This window comes from Heterocephalus glaber, unplaced genomic scaffold, assembly GCF_053883595.1.
Source record: "Heterocephalus glaber isolate CG9 unplaced genomic scaffold, H.glaber_assembly_v1.0 deba00001720, whole genome shotgun sequence".
Classification (NCBI taxonomy): domain Eukaryota; kingdom Metazoa; phylum Chordata; class Mammalia; order Rodentia; family Bathyergidae; genus Heterocephalus; species Heterocephalus glaber.
In genome coordinates this window covers 4,192,881-4,206,002 of record NW_028258433.1, presented here as the reverse complement: position 1 = coordinate 4,206,002, position 13,122 = coordinate 4,192,881, and the positions used below count along the sequence as shown (strand labels likewise).

Here is a 13,122-nt window from a genome sequence, read left to right as displayed (position 1 = left end):
TATACAGCAATAATTACAAAGGAATGTGCTAGGATTTTCAGAGTTTGACATATTAGCAAATACACATAGTATCTCCTGGTCCAAATTCTTCTTAGGAATTATAGAATGAATGAACTGTCAAATAATTACAAAATATCCAGCTAAGTACTAGGACTTTGTATTACTTCATTGCAAGAGTAATCTCTCTAAAATGTATTGTATCTTTCTTTAATGGCTCATGAACTAAATGCTAATAGACTATAACAAAAATACAACATGGTGTTATAGAAAATGGTCCAGAGAACTCTACTGTTTCATTCTATGTATGATTTGGCCCATTTCTTTCTGCTTTGTTTTCAGCCTTTGACCTAGATAGTTCTCACTGCTGTCAGGGTATCACTCTCTAGAAGTTCCCTCTCCACCTTCTAATAGTAATGGCATTTGTGTTAGGAAAAAAACAGGTTGGCAGGATGAGTGGGTAAACTGGATTAGAATAAATAAATCACACCAAGGCATTTTAGGGGCTCTGTTTCCTGGGTTCTTGTCTATAGTGTAACTAGGTAAGTTCGCTGAGTAAGTATTTAAATTTTTTTTGGATAAGTTGTATATTTCCATGTCACTAAGTTAGGACATTCTGTCTCAAAGATAAAAATCTCTTTCGTGGATTGCATTTCACAAGAATCAGAGCATCACTGTTGCTGTAAGCTGGCCCCTTGGCTTGAATTCTTATTATATCTTTGGCTCATTTTGCCTAACCTAGGCATTCAGGATCTTGCCCAATTTGCCTCTGGGTTGGATAAAATGAAGCTGGGTAAAGTAGGGTGTGACATCATTTTGGAAGAAGTATGTTATTGCTAATAGTCTAACACTACTTTGTTCTAGCCTGCTAAGTTGCATTACGGGGCCAGATAAATTTAGCAAGGAGATTTTCCCCTGACTTGTTTCCATGACAGTCTGGGACATTTTTAGCTCAGTTGAATTAAGTAAGGTCTATAGTAAAAGAGACATTCTAGAATGGAATTTTCCCACTCATGGATGATAGATTGTAACCACCCACTCAAGGAATATAAAAACAAAACCTTTAAAAACTGATAAATATTTTTGGACCATCTGGACAGACAGAAAAGCAGTTTGGTTAGTCCACGTCATTCCTTGAAGAATGGTCTGAATCCCTTGGGCTCAGTAGGGCCTGGTCCAAGTGCCAAAGTGAGAACTAAAACTTAGACCTTGCCTTGGAGGAGCCTCCAGTTAGATCAAAGATGGGGCATACATGGCAAAAGCAACCCTAGTTCCTTGTGAACTCACACCCTACTCCCTTCCCTTTTAAATTATAAACATTGACGTTCTCATGGTCAAGGACTCACGTTCACTTACTTAGCTTGTGCCAACACTCCAATGACTTCTGCATACAGGTCGGCCACAATGTGCATATTGCCAGTGTTAGGGCCAAGGTACCTAAGTAAAGTAAAATTGGACAAGTTAGGGATCCTTGCTCATCTGAAAAGACAAAATCGTTCATTTGGTTTTTAGTTACCAACTTCTTCAACATTCCAATGGTAGAAATCACCTTACCCTTCTTTGTATTTAAAGTGCTTGAACGCCAAGTTAATAACATCATGTATTAAACCATCTATTACAGGATGAAGTGGAATCTGAAAAAAAAGACAACTTTTAACTTGGAAGGGAATATTGAAAACCAAATGAGTTCTAATAACCCGGCATTTAGAATTTATAAACATTTTAATAAACTTAGAATTTCAAAAAGTAGTTTTTAGATTAATAAATGTTAATTCAAAGTAACAATAAATTATTCACATACCTGTTTCAAAACTTCTATTAATACTAAAGAAAAAATAAAATCAATGGCGAGGTCCCGTCTTTCCATTAAATAATCTCGCTGCTGTTCATCACTGTAAAATTTAAAATACATCAATTAGCACTGAAGGTATTTTCAAAGTGAGATAATTCATAAAAATCTAGAATTCATCCCCAAGGGACCGTAAACTTATTTTGTTATTAGAAGACTGAAGTGGGTAAATGTATGTTAATGCCTTTTCCGTTATCACTGGTACAATGGGCAAACATTGGATGTGAAGTTGAAATATTTGACTTCAAATTTAAAATTTCTAACTATGTAAATAAAGTTGAATAGCTACTTGTGAGTCCATAATCTCATTTTGTAGACTTTCCTACAGTAAGTAGCTTGCAACCCAGGAATTCTATCATTTGTAAAACGTGCAGCAAACAAAAGATACACCTACCACCATGGAGGTGCGCATTCAAAGGATCTTATGAAGAGAGATACACAATGTAACAATGAAACACAATGTAAGGATCTTGGAAGGAGCTAAATACTAAGAAGCTATTATGATTAGCAATCAGAGCTAGACAGCAAGGAAAGGAGGGAAGATCAGCATTGCTTTTATTTTTTCCTTTGTCCTTTCCTTCTGTCCTTTTCCCATTTGAAATTTAGTGCAAGGAGGAAAAAAGTGAAAAAGCAGTGGAAGAAAGACTAACAAAATAGAGGAAAGAAGAAAGCTATCTTTACAAATAGCAAAGTGGAATCTTTTACACTCATTCAAAAGTCAGACAGTAGTGTGCTGGTGCAATCCTTGTACTCTGAGAGGCTGAGGCAGGAGGACTGCAAGTTAGAGCCTGACCTGGGTAATTTAGTGATGTAGTGAGGTCCTACCTCAAAATATAAAAAGGATGGGGATGTAATTCACTGAGAAGGCCCTGGGTTCAGTTTCTAGTAACAAAAATAAAATAAAGTTAGGGAGCTGAAATAGAACTTTTGAAGGATAGAAACACATATTCCCCACCCTATTTTCTTTTTATCTAACACACTGAGAGCTTATTTAGGATTGACCAAAGTAAGACAAATGAAGTGAGTGCTGAGTCCCTTGGCACAGAATGGCGGATAAGAGCATTGATTTTTGGTTAGTGTAGAACAGTCCTGGCTTAAAATTATGCCTCCTACTTAGCAGTAATTTCTTCATTTACAATGTGGGAATATTAGTAGTACAGGCCAAATATGCCTTATCCAACATGCTTGGGAATGTAACCGTTTTAGATTTCAGATTTTAGAACATCTACATATACATAATGAGATACCTTGGGGATGGGACCCACGTCTAAACACAAAATTAATTTTCATCTCATATCTGCCTCTACATATAGCACAAGGGTAATTTTATACAATATTGTCAGAGCACTTGTATTGACTGTGATCTATCCCATGAGTTCAGGTATGGAATTTTCTACTTTATAATGCACTGGTACTCCAAAATTTTTGAATTTTGGATCATTTAGGATTTAGGATGTTCAACTTGTACTTACATAAAAGTCTGAGAAGATAAAGCATGGATCTTATTTACCTTAGTCTCTGAAACACAAATGCTCAATATTTATTGAGAAAGAATGACAGGATTTGGACTAGTCAGGAGAGATCTTTTTCAAAAAATCTTATAAATAAGACCTGTTTTTGTCTTTAATCAAGAGGGAGCGAGAACAATGAGATATTTAAGAAAACATATATACACACACATACATACATACATACATATATACAGACATGTGATTTCTAGAGGTACCCTGTAACTTTGAGCAAATCAAATTAAGGCTGATGTGTAAGGGGATGGGCTAACAAGGGAAGCTTAGCTCTACCTTTCCGGCAGAAATGTATTCATGGGGCAGGAATTCATTCATTTAGGATCATTTATGAACAGCTCTGCCAGGAGGAAGAGTGGTAGAAAAAACCATATATCTGAATTATTTCAACATTCAATGGAGCTAGGAGAAAGTGCTACTGCTAGCCGGGGAAACAGAGCTATTATATCACTGAATAAGGAAACAGGAATTTTGAAAGCAAGAGAAACGAGAACTCTCAAAAGACAGCCAACAGCAGAAATGACATTTGTGTCACATGGTGGGTAAGGGTTTTCAAAAATGGTCAGAAGACCCCAAGATAGGAGCAGTTCTTGACAGGAAAAAAAATTATTTTAACCTCTGGATTTCTTTTACTTAGTAAGCTATGTTTTGTTTTAAAATAAAACTGTGACATATACTTTTCCAATAATGAATTCAACTTTATTAGTGGTTTGATGAGCCAGAGACATTAGACAAATTTATTTGGCAGCAAAAATGTTGATATTGTGCTAATCTTAGAAATCCTAACTCCATGTCTAACCCTCCCTTTTGACTATTTTCAGTTACTTACGCCCCTCTCCATAGTTCCTCTTTTAGCTGTATCTTAGATAAATCATGCTCTATGGACCCTTATGGGGTGGGGAGGGGAGGTTTTCCAAGGCACACATTCTCTCATTTTAAAAGTTCAAATGTAACTAAAATGCCACTGAAGTGAATGTTACTGTCCTGATTCTGTATGTATTTGATCTCAGCAGTCACTCTGATCTCCTGAAAATAATCAGTACATGATTTCAAAGCCAATGATCCATCTACAAAGAAATCAAGTCATGTAAAATCTAGTTTCAGTAACTAAACTCTGACAAAACAGGAAATAAGATTAAAACTCACTCATTCAACTCACTAAAACTGCTGCACTCTGTCTCTAGAGAACTCTTTATCGGCTAACATGTGCGATGAGAAAAATAAAACAATCTCATTCATTTATTGATCACATAGTATAAACAATTTTCAGATACAGAATGGAAATCATACCTTAAAATTTCATAAGTTAAAAAGGTATTTACAAAGAGAGGAGGCTAATGGGGTTTCTTTCTGGAGTGATAAAAGTGTTCTAAAATTACATAGTGGTGACTGCTATACAACCCGGGAAATATATTGAAAACATTGAAGGGCCGGGGATTTAGCTCAGTGGTTCCGTCGTTTGCATTGCAAGTGCAAGGTCCTGAGTTCAATCCCTGGTACCAAAAAAAAAAACTCAAAAATTTTCCTTTCTCAACTAAAAAAGTTACTCAGTTTGGAAAAGTTACTAATCTCTCCCTCAAACAGAGTAATAAATGATCAAATCTTATATAAACTCAGAGATATTATAAAACTGAGTTACAAATATAGATGAAATATAATTTGGTAAAATTACAGATCTTCCATTTGAAGATAAATCTGTATTTTTGAAAAAAGTATTAGGTCTGCCAGGAAAAATGAGAGGGATAAATCACTCACTAAAAGCAGTTAATGTCAGGTTTTCTGAGTAATTTCAGTTTACTGTCTTTAAAGAATGCCTGCTTAATTCATGCAGATAAATCTGCTTTTAAAATAACTAACCTTAAGCCCATTAAACTCTTATATTGACTAACTTGTTGGAGGGGTTTGATTTCAAACATATGAAATTACATGTATTTACCTGAAATTTGGTTGGGGAGGGGACATGCATTAATTTGACCTTATGAAAATCCTAAGTTTTATGACTCCTAAACTGCTCCTGTAGTAGCAAGTTCCCCTTTTCAAATCCACAACAGAAGAGGGACCACAGAATAAACAAAATTCTCAGCTGCAAGAAGTCAGAGACTGTGACTCTAACCTCTCCGTTTTGCTGCCTCAAGTCACATGCTGATCAGTGTCAGCCTCAGACTCCCATCTTTGTGCAGGCCTGTGCCTTGCGTGATGTGGCACACTCAGCACTCACGGTTACTCCTAGCAAGACTAAAATATCTCAGCATGTCAGCATGCAAAGCCTGTGATGGCCTTCAATTTTTGTGTGTACACTGGAGGGGAGATGGCAGAGGAAAAAAGCAGGAAAGACAGTGACCTGTGGCCTTTACATCAGTCCACACAAATTCTGAAATAAGGGTATGGGTGAATTTCCAACCTGTGACAGCTTAAGCGATAAGGTTCTCTAAATGCGTTACCCCCTACAGACCCAGGGTCTCTGCAGCACCTCTGCGTAGCCTTGTGCACAGTCAGGAAGGCCTAGATGCAACGTAACTCACTTCTATTTGTTTCTTAACAAAACCATGAACCTTAATGTAAAAAATATACCTTTTCGATTTATTGCTTGTTCTTGGCCTATATTCATGTGATTCATCCTCAATGCCATTTTGCCTTTTGTACCAGTCAAATAACGTGCGAAGAATGGAAGGCAGGCAGTATTCAGAGAGGGAGCTCATGGAGCTGATGACCTACAGGAAAGATGCAGGCAATTAAAAAGAGGGAAAGGAAAAACTATGAGAAAAGAAAAAATATGGAAATGAAATCTATGTAAATAGGGAAGGGTGGAGGGGGTGAAGGGCGCACAGGTAATGGGGGAAAAATAAGAATCAAGATATATCATGTACAGGTACAAACACCCAATGATAAATGTAAACAAATTGTATGCCTAAAATGTACCAATAAAAGAACTAAAAACAAAAAAAAAAAACAAACAAAAATAAAAGCTTGGTGGCACCACCAATTACTGAGAAACTTTCTATTTCACAAATAACCTCAAGCAATATTCACTACTAAATTTTCTTATTTATCACAGCCCTTTCTTCCATAATCTTTATTAGTACACTCCCAAGAGCCCATGCCTCTTAGTGTTGACATATGTTCCTCATATAGTAATAATTTTGTGGTTTAAGAAAGTTAATTACTTTGACTCCCTTTCATTCTATACATTAGATGTTAATTGCATCCAGGTAATTCATGGAACTGCAAATAAATTATTTTTCCACATCATCTACCTTGTACTTCTTAGGTCTTCAAAAATGCTTGCTGAGTATATAAATATAGGAATACAGTTATATTAAGTGAAATAAACAAATCATTCAAATAATGTAATAAGCTTTCTGCCAATAAGCATTCATTTATTAATTTGAGATATGCATCAAATTAGACTCAAACTATTAAGTAGGGGTAATTTGCCTTCTATTACATTAAAAGCAAATTTATCCCCTCTCCTTTAAACAACAAATGCACCTTGGTAGACTTGTTATTCCATTTTCCTTATCTGCAAAGATTCCTGATCTTCTACTAATTATCACACACAAAATCAGACTTCAATCCAGACCTCATGTCATATGTAAAAATTAACTCAAAATGAATCATAAGCCTAAGTACAAAATCTAGAAGCTATAAAACTTCTGAAGAAAACATTAAGTGAAAAGCTTTTGACTTTGGATTAGGGAAACATGTCATAGGTAAAAAAAGCAAAGTTCATAACACAAATCTGATATACTGAAATCTGATATACTGAAAATTAAAAGCTTCTGCTTTTAGAAGATATGAAGAAAATGATAAAAGATAAGCTAAAGACTGAAAGTATTTATAAAACACCTATCTACCTTGTATCCAGAACATGTAAAACAAAAGCAGTGAGATAAGTTTTAAATTCTTAACCAAAAAATAATATAAGCAAATTGTAATACATAGTGCTGATGAGCATGTTCATATACTGCAAACATAAAAAAATTGGCCTAAAATATCTGGAAGGTAATTTGGACATATTTAAAACACAATAATCATCATCCTCAAGAAGGGCATTCTTGGAATATATCTCAAGTACCCAATTAGATATAAACAAGAATGCTCATTACAGCAGTATTTCTAGCCCATAAAGAGAAGAAACCTAAATGTCCAACTGTATGTAAATGCCTTAATACAATGTGGAATTTAGTGCCAACTATTTATGAAACCATTTAAAGATCACATTTCAAAAATATTTGACATGAAAATGTTTGATATGTTAAGAAAAAAGAATTTAAAGTAACTTAATCGATATGATCTCTTTGGAATAAATACCATATAAATAAAAATTCAGATACAGAAAACAAGCCTAGGAGGTAATTTGCCAGTACATAGCATACACATTGAAACCAAGAGTTCTCAGGAAAGACAGACCACCAGAAGGAAGGGAGAAATGGGAGTTTAAAAGGATTGAAGGTAGCATTTTGCCCAAAGCTTTTAAAAGCAAGGGTAGAAATTTGAGATGAGAATCAGGAAAGAAAATATGCAAAGACCGGAGGCAGGAAAGCCTATGGTAATGAAGACGTGAAACAATTACCTGTTTTAATGTTTATAATAGTTAACATGTTGAAGGTGAGGGGAGTCGGTATTCCAGAGTGGAAGGACATAATGTTGGAAAAGTTTTTTATTTAGAAAATAGGAAGCTCCTATAGATTTTTGAATGGGACACTGATCCCATAAAAAGTTGTACAGGGAGGTTTATCTCCCTAGTGGTGTGTGTAGAACACATATATTTGAACTGAATGAGGTTACTGCAAGGTCTCGGACATGGGAGATCTCAGGCTGAGCTGGGGAGGTGACAGAAGAAATAGGAACCTATGGTTAACCTACTTCTGCAGCTAAGCAGGTGAGGCTTCACTTCCTTTGACAAAGCAGGAAACTAAGGTGAAGGTAGCTAAAGTGCTTGTGTCAATAGGATTTTCTATCACCACCTTTAAAAGAAGCCCTTTAAATTGAACGAAACAATTAAGGTTTTCTTCCTCACATTTTACTCCTTGATAGTTTTAAGTTCCTTCTCCTAAAACAATGATTAAATATACTAAATTATAATTATCTTTGGTTACATGTTAATAGAAGTTCAAAACAAACAGGCTATTCCATTCAGTTTGCCTTGTGAACCTAGTCGCCATAACTGTGTTTTTTTAAAAGTGAAAACAATGTCATCTTTTAAAAAGAAGAGCCTCCCCATCCTGGTTATATCTGCCACCACAATGTATTTTCCTGTTGTGGTGGTGGATAAAACAGCAGTAACTTTTGGAAAGAAAGAGAATCATGGTATATGTCAAGTAGTAATTTACTAATGCTTTCTAATGCTGCTCCTGCATAAGAAGGTATATTTTCCCAAGTCACTATTGTCTAAAATGCTTTGATTTCGGACTAGGGATGTAGCTCAGTGGGACAATACTTGTCTAGCTAGCAAACAAGAGGCCCTGGGTTCAATCCCGAGCACTGCAAAATAACTAAATAAAAATAAAATGTTTTGAATTGGGAGAGGAAGGAGGTTCCTTCCACAGGGGAAAAAAGGGATAAGAATTCAGAGCCCCCAACTATGAGTTAAGAGTCTTACTTAATATATAGGTAATAAAAATCCCAAAGCACCTATTATTATTTCAACATTTTAAAAATACTTGTGTAAGTGTTGAGAAACCTAAGGAAGTATAATGATGAAATGTAATGTGGTATTCTAGATAGAATCCTGGAACAACAACAAAAAGATATTAGTGGAAAACAAATGAAATACAAATGTAGAGCTTAGTTAACAATGTGCCGAGGCTGGCTTATTTGTGATAAATGTACCATGGTGATGTCAGATGCTAACAATAGGAGAAACTGGCAATTCTTGAAATTATCTTTGCAAATTTTCTATAATTCCCAAACTATTCTAAACGAAGTTATTAAAAATACTTGTATGGCATATTTACAAGCTCCATTACTCACTACAGACCCATAAAGGCGATAGAAATTTATGTTTGATTCCTAAACATCTCTGGAGAAAGTACACCGTGTTCAGCTACTTCAGTTAGGTGTAACCCACATTCCCTGTAAAGAATGTCAACAGTGTTCTTCAAACCTCAGTTATAGATTATTTTAAAATATTTTTTTTCTACCCATTAAAAAGTCACTGAGAAGCTCTTCTTGGTATTGGATCTCCAGAGCACACTTTCCATGGCAAATACACTGAGAACACCTCAGAAGGGAGGAAAGGTCAGTATGGGTGGATGTGTTTTCCATCTCCTCTGTGCCTACCCTGCGGAGGCCAGGCTTTCAGGAAGGAAGGGTGGAATCTGCAAGACCTGGCCCTCAACACTCAGGAAGGGAGGAAGGCCTAGTTGGCTTCTTGGTTATTCAACTCCTTCATTTACGGGAACCAGAGCCAGTGGGGAGATGAATTCTAGCTCTGTGCTGCTGCTGAAAGAAGGCAGGCTGACAACAAAGATGTCCCTGTTGCATATAAATGATCATATTTTTCCAGCATCCATGAGCTAGGTTCTGGGCCACAGGAGGAGATGAAGTCCATGGAATCACACAACTATTTCACACTGGTGTTTTCTCTTTCAGGGAGGCAGGGGGGAATACTAACTAAATGCACTTTGTAAATGTTCTAATGTTTACTCTGACTTTTTACGTATAAATAGGCTAGAAGAGACTGTCTGTTATGCTATAGGGAAGACACTGAATTTTCATAAGCATTATATTATACTTGCTAAATGCAAGGAAGACAATTTCATAATAAATATTTGAATAGTTACTCAATGGAGTCATTCCATATTTTACAATAATAAGGCTAACTTAGTATGAGTGGTGCACTTAAGAAATCATTTTAAAGTAACTCCATGGATGGATTAATTTCTCAAATAAGTCCAGGTGCCAAGCAACCATGGGGTTCAGGATACACCCTGAGTAATACCACAAAATACTGATCTATTCAAGTAATTGCAAATATAATTCATTACTACTCAATCATATATTATACTCTCATTATATTATTTGTAAGTGACTAACAGACACCAAATATAATAATTTAACAAAAATTAAACATATAGAAACCTATACATTAAATAAAATTTTCGTGAAAATTAGAAGAGTTCAGCATCTTGTTTCATTTCATAGAATGAATCATTTCATTGGAGAATTTTTAAGAAATGCTGAATGATACTATTACATAAAATCCAAAGCCAGTTTGTTTTTACTTTTTTTTTTTTTTTAAAAGAGCTTACTTTTATTTATTTATTTATTTATTTATTTGGTACCGGGGATCGAACTCGGGACCTTGAACTTGAGAGGCAGGCGCCGGAACCACTAAGCTAAATCCCCAGCCCTGTTTTTACTCTTAATTGCTTATATTTTTCATTTATACATTCTGAACAGATTTTATTGAATTTGTTAGAATCAATGTTGAAACATTTGTTCTGTTTCCTTTTCAGGAAAATTATTACTGCCGAAGATGGTAAAAAGCTATGTTAGCCCCATGATAAATGTATGGGTATATTTTACCATGTGTTTCCCTGTTGATGGATGGCATTTTTAACATAGTAGGAAACTAAAGTGCAAACATACAAAATCAACATCAAAAATCAATAGCTTTGCTATATACTGTAGCAACAATGAACTACTTGAGAAAGAAACTGGGAAACAATTAAATTCACAGTAGTATCAAATAAATAAATAAATAACTTAGGGATCTACCTAACCAAGGAGGTGTAAGACTTCTACAATTTAAAAAACACTGAAGAAAGAAATTAAAGACAACACTTGAAGATGGAAAGAACTTCCATGTTTATGGATTGGCAGAATTAATAGTATTAAAATGACTACATTATCAAAAGCAATCTACAGATTCAATGCTATCTAATCAAAATTCCAATGATAGAACTAGAAAAAAACAATCCTAAACTTCATATAGCAACACATAAGACCAAGAAAAGCCAAAACAATCTGAAGTTAAAAGAGCAAGACTAGGGACAATACCCAATTCCAAATTATACTATGAAGCCATAACAAAAACAGTATAGTACTGGCACAAAAATAGACACACAGACCAATGGAATAGAGGACAAAGGAATAAATACATGCAACCACAGCCATCTGATTCTTGACAAAAATTATATGTTGGAGAAGAGATAGTCACTTTAACAAATGGTGCTGGCAAAACTGGATAGTCATATGTAGAAGACGGAAATTAAAACCTTATTCTTCATCCTATACGAAAACCAGTTCAAAATGCACCTAGCTATAAGCCTAGAAACTTTGAAATCACCAGAAGAAAATGTAGGGAAACACTTGAAGTGATAGGCACAGGCAAAGATTTTCTGAATAGTATTCCAATAGTACAGGAAATAGCAAGAATCAATAAATGAGACAACATCAAATTAAAAGGTTTCTGTACAGCAAGGGAAAGAGCTAAAAGAGGGAAGACAGCCTACAGAATGGGAGAAAAATCTTTGGCATTTATCCTTCTGACAGAGGATTTAATATCTAGAATACACAGAAAACACAAAAAACTTAACACCAAAAAAATCAAAGACCCCAATAAATGGGCAAGTAAATTGAACAGATACTTCTCAAAAGAAGAAATATAAATAGTCAATAAGTATATGAAAAATATCCAACATTTTTAGCCATTAGTGAAATACAACCATTACTTGGTGGTGGATTAATGAATTACTAGATTCATGCACACTCAAAAATGAAAATTCTGGCTGTTGAATAAAGTAATTGCAGAACCTTTACTTCACACACCTTCCAGTTACAAACATGTATGCTTTCTTGTGTGTTTTCTCTGCCCTTGACTTTTAGACAACTGTTTATGTGTTTTCTAATGATATAAGCATACAATGAGTTAGTGCAAGTTGAGTATCCTGTATTCACTTGGGACCAAAAGAGTTTCAGATTTTGCATTTTTGCATATACATAATGAGATATCTTGGGGAAAGGGGATCCAAGCCCAAACATAAAATTCATGTGTTTCATATACACCTTATAAACATAGCCTGAAGGTGATTTTACATAACATTTATAAGAATTTTGTGCCTTAATCCTGCAGTAGTTGCAGGTCAGGTGTTACCCCTTAACAGTATGTAAGAAAAGTTTGTTTGTATCTCTCAGATCAGCCACAGCTTCCAAAGGCTTAAACAAAGTTCCTGTCATGGGAATATTCTGCTTGAGGTATGTCAGCACTCAAAAACTTTCGGGTTTGGAGCATTTTGGATTTTGGATTTTTGGGATGAAGATACTCAACCTGTAACACAAATAGCACACTACATACTGTTTTACTATTTGAAATATTGCTTCAGCTTTGTCTCTTAAAACAGTCTCATGCAGCAAGTGGAAGTTATTTCACTTTTGCATGTACAGTATGATTACCTCCCAAAGGTGCCTTACCAGAGCATAGGAATTAGAATCCAGATACTTATCGTCCCAAGTGAATGATCTCATTGTGCTCAGGCAGTTGTGTAAAGAACTGCACAGGAGATAAGAGTAAGCACAGTAAGCATCTGGGGCTAGGCAGCATCACAGGACCCTGGGGAGGGAGACTTTTCAAGGAAAACTTGGTAGAAAGCATCCTTTGCTCTGAGGAAAGGATCACAGAAAGGCTACTGGTCCGGTGCTGGGTTTGTCCCTGTTGGTTTTGTGTGGAGAGAATACCAATCAGATTTTAGGGAACAAGAAGAGAGATGGCAGTGAGGCAGGAAGACGTGTCACCAATGCATGTGTGAT

At 35.5% G+C, this 13,122-nt stretch overlaps 1 protein-coding gene across 9 annotated transcripts in view; it reads right to left on the bottom strand.

Moving 5' to 3' along the window:
* Fry (FRY microtubule binding protein) overlaps window positions 1-13,122 on the bottom strand; it is a 475,943-nt gene that overhangs the window by 186,568 nt on the left and 276,253 nt on the right. For all 9 annotated transcript variants that reach the window (XM_087199565.1, XM_087199561.1, XM_087199560.1 and 6 more), the window contains 4 exons: window positions 5,941-6,080; window positions 1,799-1,889; window positions 1,552-1,631; window positions 1,354-1,434 (listed from right to left, as the gene is read on the bottom strand). In XM_087199565.1, the coding sequence (XP_087055691.1) occupies window positions 1,354-1,434; window positions 1,552-1,631; window positions 1,799-1,889; window positions 5,941-6,080 (392 nt within the window). The remainder of the gene's footprint in view (window positions 1-1,353; window positions 1,435-1,551; window positions 1,632-1,798; window positions 1,890-5,940; window positions 6,081-13,122) is intronic.